This window comes from Plectropomus leopardus, chromosome 12, assembly GCF_026936395.1.
Source record: "Plectropomus leopardus strain MGB_pleo_1.0 chromosome 12, ASM2693639v1, whole genome shotgun sequence".
Classification (NCBI taxonomy): domain Eukaryota; kingdom Metazoa; phylum Chordata; class Actinopteri; order Perciformes; family Serranidae; genus Plectropomus; species Plectropomus leopardus.
In genome coordinates, this window is record NC_142187.1 from 18,361,268 (window position 1) to 18,374,393 (window position 13,126).

Sequence of the window (13,126 nt, forward strand, 5' to 3'; positions counted from 1 at the left end):
ATTTCCTCTGTGAAATCATGGACTATCACCCGCCAGAAATCCCTCATACGTGGCCGCTCCCATGTATAAGCGGCTTGCCTTTCCATTATTGCTCACATAACAGGCTTACGTTGCCTTCGATTGGAAATAATGACAGCCAGTGTGGTGGCTAATGTTTTGAATATCCATCGCCATACTTCTTGGAATGCTATCGCGAGAGGAGAAGTACATATACACAGTCATCTTGCAATTGTGTTTTATCAACATTTCGAAAGTATCATGAAAATTTTGCTCGACCCGGGCTGCTAAAACTGCACGTTTAAATGTAACAGACATACTGTCTGCAATGACATAACACACATAAAAGACAGTGTGGTGACTTTAATGTGTGCTGTTTCACTCTGAATGTCTGATTAGTTAATAAAAGCTTTGTGATAAGGGGCACACTCGGATGGTGAAAATTTGTGTGTGTGTGTGTGTGTGTGTGTGAGAGAGACACAGTGTGTGAATGTGTGAGCGTGTCTACTCTGATGAATAGCCACAGTGTCACTGAGTACAGACCTTGACAGAGCAGAACAGATGAGATGATTCAGAAGCCAAAGCATTGTCCTGGCTCTCATCACTTCAGTTGGCGGCCCAGAGCAAATATTATCGGTGGATGTGGATGATGGAATGAAATCGCTTTGCGGGGGCCTTTGTTTCCTGTCGCAAAACAATCACAACTAAAACAGCCTCAAGACCTGGAGGAGATTAAATGTTTTGCAAACGAAACAAAGTGCTTGGAGAGAAAAAAGGTAATAATATCTGCCTGGAGTTTTTTTTTTTTTTAACTCCATGAATCATATTTCCTCTTCATATTGCTCACTTATCACTGCTTTCCTCTCTGCAACCTTTATGTTTTCACTTCATCCTCTCTTTTTCTCCCCTGTTCTTTTGGCTACAGGGTTCATGGATGTTTCTGGGTCGTCTGTAATGGGAAGTGTTTAGCGGAGCAGATGCATGGAGCGCTGCTCAGACCAGCTGCTCACACAGAGCCCAGCAGCCAACAACCTTTCAGCTCCTCCTCCTCTTTCCTCTGCTGCTTCTCTCATTTTTAACAAAAGCCGTAAGAGTGTTAAGTTCAGAAGAAATTGTTGCTGAATTATCATTTTACTTTGAAAACAGTATTCAGGGACTTTCTCAGGAAGCCACATTTAAACAGCTCATAATTTGCATAAAACATTGTATGTATGAGCTGCATGCAGGATGTGCCCTTGTTACTGCTGTTGCCCTCTTCCTCCTCCTCCTCCTCCTCCTCTACCCCAAGAGATAAACTGCTCATTACATAATTTGTTGCTGTGAGCACATATACAGTACTTGATAAAAAACAGTGTTAAATTCTCGACTTCAGCTGCCAATTTTACATCACAGGTCTGAATACACTATTCGGGGGGGATATTGCATAATGGATTGTGTAAATCTAAGGTGCCTGAATTTTAAATTCTTTTAACCCTTGAAACCTGAGCAAATTTGCTTTTTACCTGTCAGCAACATAGGAAGAGGCCAATGAGCAACAAAAAAGGAAGTGACCCAAAAATTAGCAAGATATAAAAAATACGTTTTTTTAAAAAGTTTGAAAAAAAACCCCAAAACCCCAAATTATTTTTAAACAATAAAGAAGACACAATTAAAAAATACAAATTATCCAAATAAAATAAAATAAAAGCACCCCCAAAACTCAAGATTATTGAAAAACAGTGCAGGGAAACACTCCCTCCCTAAAAATGACAAATTATTAAAAGAAAAGAAAAGGAAACACCAAAACTCAAAATTATTAAAAACAAATCACCAAAATCACCAAAAATGTTTGCAGATGTACTTGTATAAACTGTTAGGTAATTTAATGAAATAACAAAACAGCATTTTTTATAAACTCTTATGTTTTTTTTTTTTTGTTTTTTTTTTAAATATTTGTGGCTTTTTCAGTGCTTTTATATAATAGGACATATATAGCGCAAAAGGGGGAGAGAGAGAAGGGATTACATGCAGCAAAGGGCCAAAGCTGGACTCAAACCCGCAGCCGCAAGCACACAGCCTCTGTACATGGGGCGCCTGCTCTACCACCTGAGCCACTGGGCGCCCCAAACTCTTATGTTTTTAAGCAAAAATATTAATCGATAAAGTAAGTAAAGTTTGGGGATAAATGTAGAGAAGTAAAAAGTACAATATTTCCCATTGAAATGTAGTGGAGTAAAAATATAACGGACATGAAAAGAAAATATTCGGGTAAAGTACAAGTACCTCAAATCTGTATTACAGTACTTGAATAGTGTAATTAGTTACATTACACTACTGTTTAAAAGTCAACAGAATGATGAAAAAAAGTATCTGAAATGCACATTTTTTTCTGGGGAGGAAGCCTCCCTATTTTTCAGTCCTTAAGCAGTATGGCTGTTGCCCAATTGATCTTGACATAGCAAATTGTTGTTTGCTGCTATGTTATTGCTCTGAATAGCCTATAGAGCTCCTTTAATGTATTTTATAGATTGAAATATACAGTTGTGCGTAATGCAATATTGATGAGAAACTAGCCATAATCATGTCAAATGGTTAATTACAATGGAGCTTGGCCACATTTTAATAGCTGGTTTTAATTTTTTTTAATGAGTTGTTTGTTGCTCCAATATGAAAAACCATCTCATGAGAAAATGAATCATTTTTGCCCAGAGGTTGCATATTGATATGCATGCTAATCATAAATTCTTGAATTACTGGGCTCTTTGTCATTTACTGTGTTTTGGTGTATGTGTGCAATAAGTATGCCATTGAATGGCAGACTGAATTACAGTTGGGATAAGGGTCATGTGATTTATGGGGTATGTGTCCTTGGATGAAGGCTACATTGATCAGTTGGAGGAACATCTTTCTTTTGTCTAAATGAGCAATAAAGTCAAACAAACCCTCTAAGGCACCAACGATAAGAGGACCATCATATTAAATTTAAAAAAAGATGACATAGCTTGTAGAGAAACATGTGACCATCCCCTCCTGTCGCCTACTGTGTGTTTTTCCCTTGATCATTTCAGCTTGACGCACTGCTCACTCCCTCCACAGCCCACTGTCCAGCAACTGTGATGTTAGTGAGGATGCCTGCGGATGTAAGATGATTTACTGTCTTTCTCTCTCTCTCTCTCTCTCTCTCTCTCTCTCTCTCTCTCTCTCTCTCTCTCTCTCTCTCTCTCTCTGTCTTGCTCAGTTATTCATTCATGGACTCAGAGCTTGGACCAAATGCTAATCCTGGCATTCAGATTTTAGCTGTGTTCTCTAGACGCTCCCCAGTGCAGAGAGACGTGGCTGAAGCAGCTTCGGCGGGGAGGAAATGTTAGAGCAGAAGGGCGACTATTATGCCTATGCCTTCTTGCCACACACACACACACACATTTACCGTTTCCCCACCAAAATAAACTCATTTATGCAGATCTATTTAAATGCATGAAAACCTTTATGGTGTTTCATGTTTGACTTCATAGAGGGACCAGAAAACAGGCTAGTAAACAACAGAAAGCAGCATGGAGGCCAGTGATAAATGTTACTGTGGTTACTTCTTTTCTTTATATCTTTATGTTTTTCATAACATTGTGCAGACTAATTTTTGAAAGACTTCAAGAACTACTTGTATATATTATCTTATATTGTGTGGTGGCCCTTAAGGGCTGTCCAGGATACAATTTTTGGGGCTTCCAAGGATCAAGGATCCTTTATTGTCATGCCAGCCATGAGAAGAATGAAATTAAGTATTCAGGTCTTGGTGATTGTTAAATAATAAAATAATAATGACTAAAACAATGGGTTAGCAAATCAGTAAATTAATAAACAGATAAATAAAGTAAGCAGTGCAGTAACTCATCAATAGTAAAATCAAAAAATCTTAAAAACAGAGAAACATTTATCAAAAAGTGCCCTTACAAATATTTAATTCATATAATTTTTGAGTATTTTCTTGTGGTCATTTTGTTGTTATTATTTATTTTTTTTTTTAACTTTTTTTAACTAAAACAACTTATTTTCAAGTAGTTTTACTGTAACTTTTTTGTATTACTGATTTCTTGCTAATCTGTGGGCAATTCCTTGTTAAGTTGCTCATCTTGTTAAGGTGAAGAAAATTAAGCCAATTTGCTCGGGTTTCAAAGGGTTAGTAACACGAGCCACAGGTCGAGCCGCATTACTTGATGCAAAGTGTCACAGCAAACACAGCCCCGGGTACTTGACACTATTACTCTCTATAAACACTCATCTAGGTCTCCAGAGCCTGGCTGCCTGTACATATATAACCTGAGAGCGAGTGTTTGGCTGCCAGGCTAATGGTAAGGGATGTGGGTCTACCTGTTACCTTGCTGTTGCAGCCCTACGCCATTGGTCATCATTTGGTCTGCTTGCTCTCAGTGATCCAATGTTGCTTTGCTTCAGCACTCTGTTGATAGTTCATTTGTATAACATTAAAACATGTGGACAATAATGGAAAACAAAACTTAATGTGGAAAAGAGACAACCCCACCGTCTGTTTCCTCACAGCACTCAGAAACGTCTTCACTGGGGCTCCACACCTGGTCTGAATTGTCTCTAACACAGACTCTACCTTTAGGTAAACCCAACCCACCTACAGCCTGCAGGACAGCCAAAAAAGGACAGTGTGCCGTGATACAAAGCAAGCACTTTACTACAGTTGACAGCCACAGATAATCGTCTAAAACTCATCCCACCTGCTCTTTTTCCATGTTGGACAGCCAATTTAAATGCTTGAGGACACCTCTGGTCTGCTGGCTCCTCTGTTGTCTTGTAGGTCCTGGTAGGCGGAGTCAGGTAATAGGTGCAAAAGCAAGCACCTGGCCTGTCTCTCAGTGACAGCATGTTAGGTTGGCTTTGACCCTGTTAGATTCAGTTAATACTCCACAACACCCTACATCCATCTCTCACTCTCTCCAGGATCTTCTGACACCCTGATCACAATGATTACACACCTCATGACTTTGCTGTGCTTTTGAAATGATCTTATGTCAATTCAGGGTTCCCACACATTATCATAGACTAAATCTCAAAACTTTGTTACATATTTTCAAGGACCCATGACACATTGTCTATGACCATTTCCAATATACAATATGAATAACTGCAAAGCATACTTTTTAATTAAATGTTCAAAATTGAGTTTCCTCAAATTTCAGTGGTTTTACATATCATTTGACCTTTCCAAGCCTGGAATATGAGATTGTGTATTTCAATGACTTTTCAAGGATTTCCTTGACCACGGGAACCCTGAAGAGTAACTTGCCATTATGGTATTGTTATGAGTCATGAGCCGAGTCATGACACACGGCACTGGCAAAGGGGCTAAAATTAGCACATCCAGCCAGGTGTTGTAGTTCAATCACTATTGATTGGATCCAATCGGAGATGGAGCCAATTAATACTGTATATGGTAACTGTAACATTTACCATTAAATACAAAAGCCAGCTGTTAGTGGATGTCAGTGGGGTTTTTGTGCAGTGGGAAAAATTACAGCAAAAACAAACCACACCTGTCCTCATGACTTGCAGTTGCTGAAAATGCTGATTTGGCTTGGAAAACCCAGAGGGACACAAATGTTTTAGCCTCTAAAAACGGGCCAAACAGGAAGTTTGCATCCAGTCAAAGAGCAGTGCAAGGGAAGTGGAAGGAGATGGATGGGAGGGGGACGAGGATACCAGTAAGCAGCTAAATAAGCAAATTGCCCTCTGGAGGTAAACAGCCTGGGGGGTAGTGCGGGAGATGCTGATATGATTAATTGAAGTAGGACAGCCAGGACACAGTAGAGGACCGGCACTGCAGAGGAAACTAGGTAGAGGACAATCCTCGGCCACATACAGGATGAAACTATATACCCAGACTACATACAGCTTCACAACTTGGTGTAGTATCTGCCTGCAGCCACTATCAGTACATTGCTTCCTCATTGAATTACAATGAAATGGATAGAGAGAGGGAGTGTGTGTGTGTGTGTCAATAGAGCGGACGAGAGAGAGGACATTATGTCACGTCAAGGTAAAACTATGTACACGCACTGCGGATGGCCTCACCCACATTTGTACCAGCTGCATGTAGATCTGAGGAGGCAACATGAATGGTGTAAAGCTCTGTGTCGAAACCTCACCTTGCATGTAATTTTAATCTTTCTATCTCAGTGTGCCATGCATAATCACTGAGGATCCAGACAGCAGTGTGTGTGTGTGTTTGTGTGTGTGTGTGTGTGTGTGTGTGTGTGTGTGTGTGAGTGTGTGTTGGTGTGTGTATGCAGGGAGAGGAAATAGACGGAGAGGGAACGGTGGGAGCTGCTCCCAGGCTGCCAGAGGAGTGTGTCCTTGGACTGCCCTCATCTCTGACGCACACACCCACCCACCCTTTCACACACACACACACACACACACACACACACACACACACCTACACTTATACAAAACTAGGGCTGGCATGTGTGCATGCAAGCGCTTAGGTAAAGGAATAAATACACTTGCTGCTGTGCCATGCTGTGTGTTCACGCACGCACACACACACACATTGTGGAAAGCTCTTAGACTGAGCTCAGACATCTCATCAGGGATGCAGCAGAGCCCCTGTCTGCAGAGAGAGAGAGAGAGAGATCTCATCTGATGTGGGGTAGAACGAGGGTGGAGGGGTTGCTGGCTGATTTACAAGGTTGAGGTGTGTGTGTTTGTGCGGGTGTGTGTGTGCAGCTACCAATATTATGTTAAATGTTCACATGCACCGCATCCAACGCAGCATGCTGACCAACAAAGACCCACCAATGAATTAAAGTCCACACACAGAGATAAGTATGCCAATGCGCTCATCTTTTTATTGCACAACAATGTATCGTCTTTTTACGAACGCTTAAACGACATTGCCACTGACTGACAGACCAGCTTATTGAGAGAGACCAGGGTGTGGCTCTGTGTTCTCGGCCAGCAGAGGTGGTGGACAAGACAGCCTTTTGGACGCAAGCTCAAATCAGCCCCCGCACCCTCCGCCACTAGCTGTGCATCTCAGTCTGAAAGGACTGGACGGCGAAAAAACATCGCCAGCATCCCAAGTACAGTATCCCCCCCTGATCCTTTGAGATCGATTTGGAAGTGCTGCGGCTCGGGCTGGGAGCTGATTTGCCCCTGGACTGTAGACATCAACTTAGACAGAGCTGGAGTTCTGAAATACTTGAACCTTTTTCATTAAGAGCAGAAGCAGAGCACAGCCTGAGATGGTTGCAGATTGGCCTCCAGAGAGAAAGAGAGGGAGGACACATGCTGTGTCAGATATCTGTGCTGTCGTCTACATGGTGCTGGTAAAGTGTGTCTGGATGCCCACACCGAGCTGCTCGTGCAGGCTGTGGAATGCTACTAAGTCTAGTGGTGTGCTAAAGTCTTTTCTAGGAGCATTATTACAGTGTCGTTTTTTTAGAACAAGTGGAGTCGTGACCGTGTTAACACTTTTCCGGCTTGTCCTGGCGTCTCTCAGCCTCACATGGGTTTCAAACCCCCTAAATGGCATCATATTCTCAAGTGGGACCAACATTATAGAAGGAAAGGCACAGGAACACACACACACACACACAAACTCAAGCACACAATACACAGAGTCCTGAAGCAGAGAGAAGGCTTAGGTAAGCTAAGCAGGCTACAGTAGCTACGACACAAAGGTTTAACTGTTAAGACTAAATAAAATCATTGTACAGTAGTTGGTACACGACAATGTCTAGATTTGAAGGTCCCACTAAGAATCGTACACTGCTTTGATAAGAAAAATACGCATGCACTCTGCTGTTATATGTCAAGGTAGCTCAACCCGAGAGTCGAGCTCGTGACTGCTGAGCCACATTCAGCCTTGGAGAGATCATTTTGTTTTTGATGGCAAACCAGGTCAGTGTGCAACCACCATCTGAGTTTAAAGACCTGCGCAACATTTCGGTTCGAGAAAGATTTTCCGGCATGTGCACAGTTTTTGTTCCTGTTTTAAAATTGTGCAGGCAAATCCAGAATTCTTATTGTTTTGGCTCTGCGCAGCAAGCAGGTCATCTAAGCTAACGTCTAGACTGCCGATATCCACCAGAAAGCCTGTCAGAGCTCACCCTCTCACTGTAGAAAATGTTTCTTATACAGCAGGTTGTGGCAAAACACAACAATGTGCCCCACATCTCTGTGTATACCATATGTACAGAACATGAAAGTACAGAGTACAGCGCGCATGGTGTTGGAAGGCTCAAACCAACAAAAATGTGCAATTTTGTGTTTCCCAAATCAGGGAAAATTATATATACTGACATTGTCATTTTCATTCAGCAATACTAGTCTTCATCTAATGTTTTTTTTTTGTTTGTTTTTTTTTTTTACATATATTGCAAGTTGAAAATAAAAACACATATTTGCATTTTTACAGGCACATACATACCACAAAAATAGACTATGTGGAAACTAGATATACTAGGCACAAGGTATATACAGTCCGTGTGCATGGGGCACATTGCAAAAACAAAAACAAACAAAGTATACCAATAAATCAAAGACACTTTTACAAACAAAAAGAATACCCTGATTTGCTAACATATCAACACCAAGGCATTCAGTACCCTTAATATCTGGTACAGCAAGAATGAGAGGTTTGAAACTTAGAAACTCTCAATAATTGTCAGTCAGTGTCAAACATGTATGAGGGATTTCAATCCCACTTCACAGCAAGGTCCAGAAGAAGAACCGTTAAACAATCGCACTTTGAACCCCCCGTCATCAGGCAAATACAGCGCTATATCACACACACACACAGTTCGACGGTGGCTGGACGCCAGCTGACTGAGCACACTTGTGACACAGACACAAAACAGATAACTGACAGAAGTATGTGCTTGGCCAGAGCTGTATCGGCCTCATGGCTGAGGGTTGAAACAGAGTGGTACTGATCAAAGTGTCTGGGATGCCATCCTTTGAGTGGGAGTGAATTACACACTACAGTATCTTACTGGATGGATGCAATGAAACAGAGACGGTGTCTGATATTGCCTGAAACATTAGCTCTTTAACTCTCCTTCCGTCTTTGCTCTCACTGACTGTGGACTCATTCAAATAATATCAGCACAGTCCTGATAGCAGCTTAATAGGGCAAACTCTGGTATTAGCACAAAGGAATAGGGAAGAGGACCAATTGATTGCACTGGAACAGTACTGAAGCACACAACAGCTCGAATGGACTCGATTCATTCACAATCGTATTGGCATTTTGGCATGTACCTTTCCCATAGGAAAACAAAAAGCAAAACAAGGATCCCGTGTTGCTGATGGAGCGGGCTGCAGAACTGTGACTCGGGTATGACAGAGAACGAGGTTTAGTGCACGTTGCTGATCAAATGGAAAGTGACTGCTCTACAGTGACAATGAGCCAGGGGTTTACAGCCGTATAATGAAGCCCTTGGATAAAAAACAATCACTTATACCTTGTTTGAAACAGCTCTCAAGTGATCAAAACAGGACGGCAGCAAGTTTTGTTAATAACAATCTGAGGAGTCATGACACCTCTCGATAGATCCTTGTTTTTGTCAGCCAATCAAAATTCAAGGGGAATCTTTCAGCGTGGTTGAATCAACAAGTTGATTATAGGAGGATGGGCAAGTCTACATAAATCAATGGACAGCCACGCTGTGGCGATCAATACATCTCTCTGGAAAGGTAGCAAACCTGAGTGAAATGTCCATCGCATTGATTTTACAGTTTGGCTCTGGATCGATGCTCGGAGCTGAAAAACTTGGACGCGGTGTTTATTTAACATGTTGAATCAGCTGCCTGTTTTCTCTCCACCCGCGATTGGATTCACTTTTCGTCCTTTAACCAGATAATGGGTCCAGGATGAGTACCGCAAGCATTTTAAAAGAATAGAGCATCGATTTTCATTTTGATTACAAGGTCGAAGTGCAACACAAGGTGCTTAAACTGAATGTCCTCGGTGCTTGCTTTGGACCAAGGAGTTTAAAGTGGTTACAACTCGCTCTCGTTCACGCCCGCCTTAATAAATTAACTAAAAAATAATGGATCCTCTCTTGTGACGATTTGGGGATGTAGAGGGGTAACATACAGGTTAAATATAGCAACGTTCTACCCAGAGAAGCATCATCGAACCTAAAAAGATCGCACAGACACTCAGCAACACATACAGCAATGCCCACAACCCCCTTGCATCATAAAAGCCTCTTTAAATCTTTGTCCCTTTATTTACATGGCAGTTTATATCTGATTAGCTGTCTTCCTTCTCGTATGGCATACATTCAGCAAGAGAAGGCTTTTAGGTTCAACAGGATCAGAATATTCAGAACAAACCAAAGCCGCAACCCAACACCTAAATTTGAACAATAGGACTGTTTCCAATCGAAATGTTGAGACATTCGTGGGCACAAAGAGACTTCGATATGGAGCAAAGACTTTTTACAAGTGAGGCGTTGCCCCATATTGCCCACCCCCGTTCATTGTACAATATTACACCTTCAAATGGGCTTTAAAGTGACGTTTTTGAGGATCTGACTCTCTGAACTCAAAACGTGGGCTCCTCCTGCATCTCTAAACCAGTTTTGAGCAGTTTGTCTCAACGTTTTTTACGAAAAATGACACTGCACGTCCTCTCATTCCCTCCCAGCATTTTTGGTTAAGGTAACAACATGGTCACTGGATTACAATACTTCAAGTGAAGCCACAATAGCTGCTGGATTCTTTAAGATTTCACATTAAAAAGAAAACAAAAAGGAAAACTTTTCCTGTACAGCATATGTATAGATATTTATATTCATATATATTTATATATAGGCGGGGTAGAGTATTGCAGAATTATATTGCATGTGTTAATCAATAAACCTAGACAAAAACAAGCAAGTATACAGTATGGGTTGTTCACAAATGTTTCCTTTCAATAAAGCTCAGATTATTTAACCACCTTTGCCTTCAGGGTTACAATCAGCGCGCTGACCAAACAGCTGACCGCCTCCCAGGTGTTTCTTGAAAACAGGTCAGTGCCACCGTCAGCATGTCGAAACCAATCACGTTTGACAAAGCAAGTGTAGAGAGTGTGTGAGTCCATTCTCTGAAAATTGAACCGAAACGTACCAACAAACTCACGCGCACAAACTTACACCCACATATATACATACACACAAACCAAATATATGGCTTCTAACGTTGAATCAAGGCAGTTAAATAAATGGCATTTTCTTCTATGTTTCTTTTTTAGTTGATACAGACACAACCAGACTTTGTGTTCAAGCTCAACTTTGGTTTGGGTAGATACAATGAATATATAATATCCCTCCGTACTTTTTTCGTCAACTATTTACACATCGATGTAAGATCGACCAGCGGTCTAAAACACTATTTTCACTACTATTTTAAACAATATGAAGAGCAATGTGTTCTTTTGCTACGACAGCGTATACGGAAAAATTACACTCAAAACACTTTTTGAACGCTTAAAATGTCATTGTCATTTGATCTCAAGTCCCTGATTTTCATTTTTAAGTCCAGCTCCTGCTAGATTGCATTGCATGGATTCTACACAGTATGCAATAGTTACATGAATCATACTTTTCTTCATATCTTTACAGTAAAGACAGCGATATACAGTAGGTGTTTGGAAGCAGAGTGTAAGGGGTGATACTAAGACTAAAGGTGCTGGCACAGTAGACTAGGCCAGTTCAACCTTAAGTTATACTAGTTTAATTGTATAGACTCCTCCTAGCCAAAGTGTCTCAAGACTTTGAGTTGCTCTTTTCCTTCTGCTGACACCAGCACACAGTGCATCCAGGTCGAATGACTGGTGGCGCCGGCGGTAGCTGATTGGTCATATAGCAGGCTGACAGATCAGCTGGACTGACCTAAAACAAACAGATTCTCCTACAAAAAAGGCCTCTTTCCTGAACTCTACCAGGGTCACAAGTTGGAAGACAGCCGGGATCTGGCAGAGTCTAGCTCTGGAAGGCTGACAATTGAATCTTTCTTGGGAACTCCAGAGTCTGGAGGTCCTGATCCAGCAGCTGCTGCTACTGCCCCCATTCCAGCAGGTCCACCGGGAGGGGGTGTGGAGGCAAAGGCCACCCTCTGTTGAGCTCCCGCTGATCTCCCCACCCCTGAGGGCCCTGGCAGGCTGGGGTGAGTAGCCTGAGCGGGACCAATGGAGTTGTTGGAGGTGCGGGTGGATTGTGGAGGGCTGGGGGCTGCAGAGGCAGCTTGTTGTGTTCCCTCCTGGGGGAGTGAAAGCTGGGAGGCAGACAGGGCCCGGGTATCCTGGCTCAAGCTACCTGCATGAAGGGAGTGGGTGCTCTTGTGTGAGGCAGGCCTCTGCTGGGTCTGTGTGGGGCTGGGTGCATGGTGCTGTACTAGGGACAACTGGGAACCAGAGGGTCCTGCGCTCGTCATGTACTGGAAAGTCCGTCCTGAAGCTGCGAGAGGGCTTTGGACAGGCGGGCTGGAGATTGCAGATCCAAACGCCCCTCCGAACGTCTGGGGGGGTTGAGACTGAAGCGGAGACATGGAGACTGGGCTGGCCAGGTTCTGCATCACTTGGAACCTTCGGACCATACGGGGAGACTGCAGAGTTCCTGGACCCACCAGGGGACTTGCCATTTGGGGACAAAAGCTCATCGCCACAGCCTGCTGGAGAGTGGCAATAGCGGAGCCTGACTGCGGCTGACCAGGGGGGGCAAAGATACCGCCGATGGAGGGGGTCATAGACATGGCCCGTGGTCGCTGCAGGTCCACCAGCTTCACCATCTCACGGTCATACTTGACAATCTCTTGGATCATCTCGTTCTCCTGGTTGTTGAAGACACCCGAGTTGAGATCGTGCTGAACCTTGTGCATCAGGATGGAGTTCTTTTTACCTGCAGAATGAAATAAATGGATTGATTATTCAAGAGCTACAAAAAAAGATGAGAAAGGACGAGGTAGAGAGGGCAAAAAGAAGAACAAAGTGGAAATATACAGAAACAAAAGGATTGGAAAAGGAAGAACAGTATGAGTTAGATATAGCATGTGATGTCCTTTACACCAGGTACATCCTCTAGCAGGACAAGCCCCGAGGAAAATGGATGTGTCACCCTGTACTCTCATCTTCTGT

The 13,126-nt window shown here is 42.6% G+C and overlaps 1 protein-coding gene across 1 annotated transcript in view; it reads right to left on the reverse strand.

Moving 5' to 3' along the window:
- Window positions 1-6,828: 6,828 nt before the first annotated feature.
- Window positions 6,829-13,126, reverse strand: part of LOC121951614 (potassium/sodium hyperpolarization-activated cyclic nucleotide-gated channel 2) — a 48,747-nt gene continuing 42,449 nt past the window's right edge. The window contains exon 8 of the mRNA XM_042498001.2: window positions 6,829-12,890. Within this exon, the coding sequence (XP_042353935.1) occupies window positions 11,941-12,890 (950 nt within the window). The 3' untranslated portion in view covers window positions 6,829-11,940. The remainder of the gene's footprint in view (window positions 12,891-13,126) is intronic.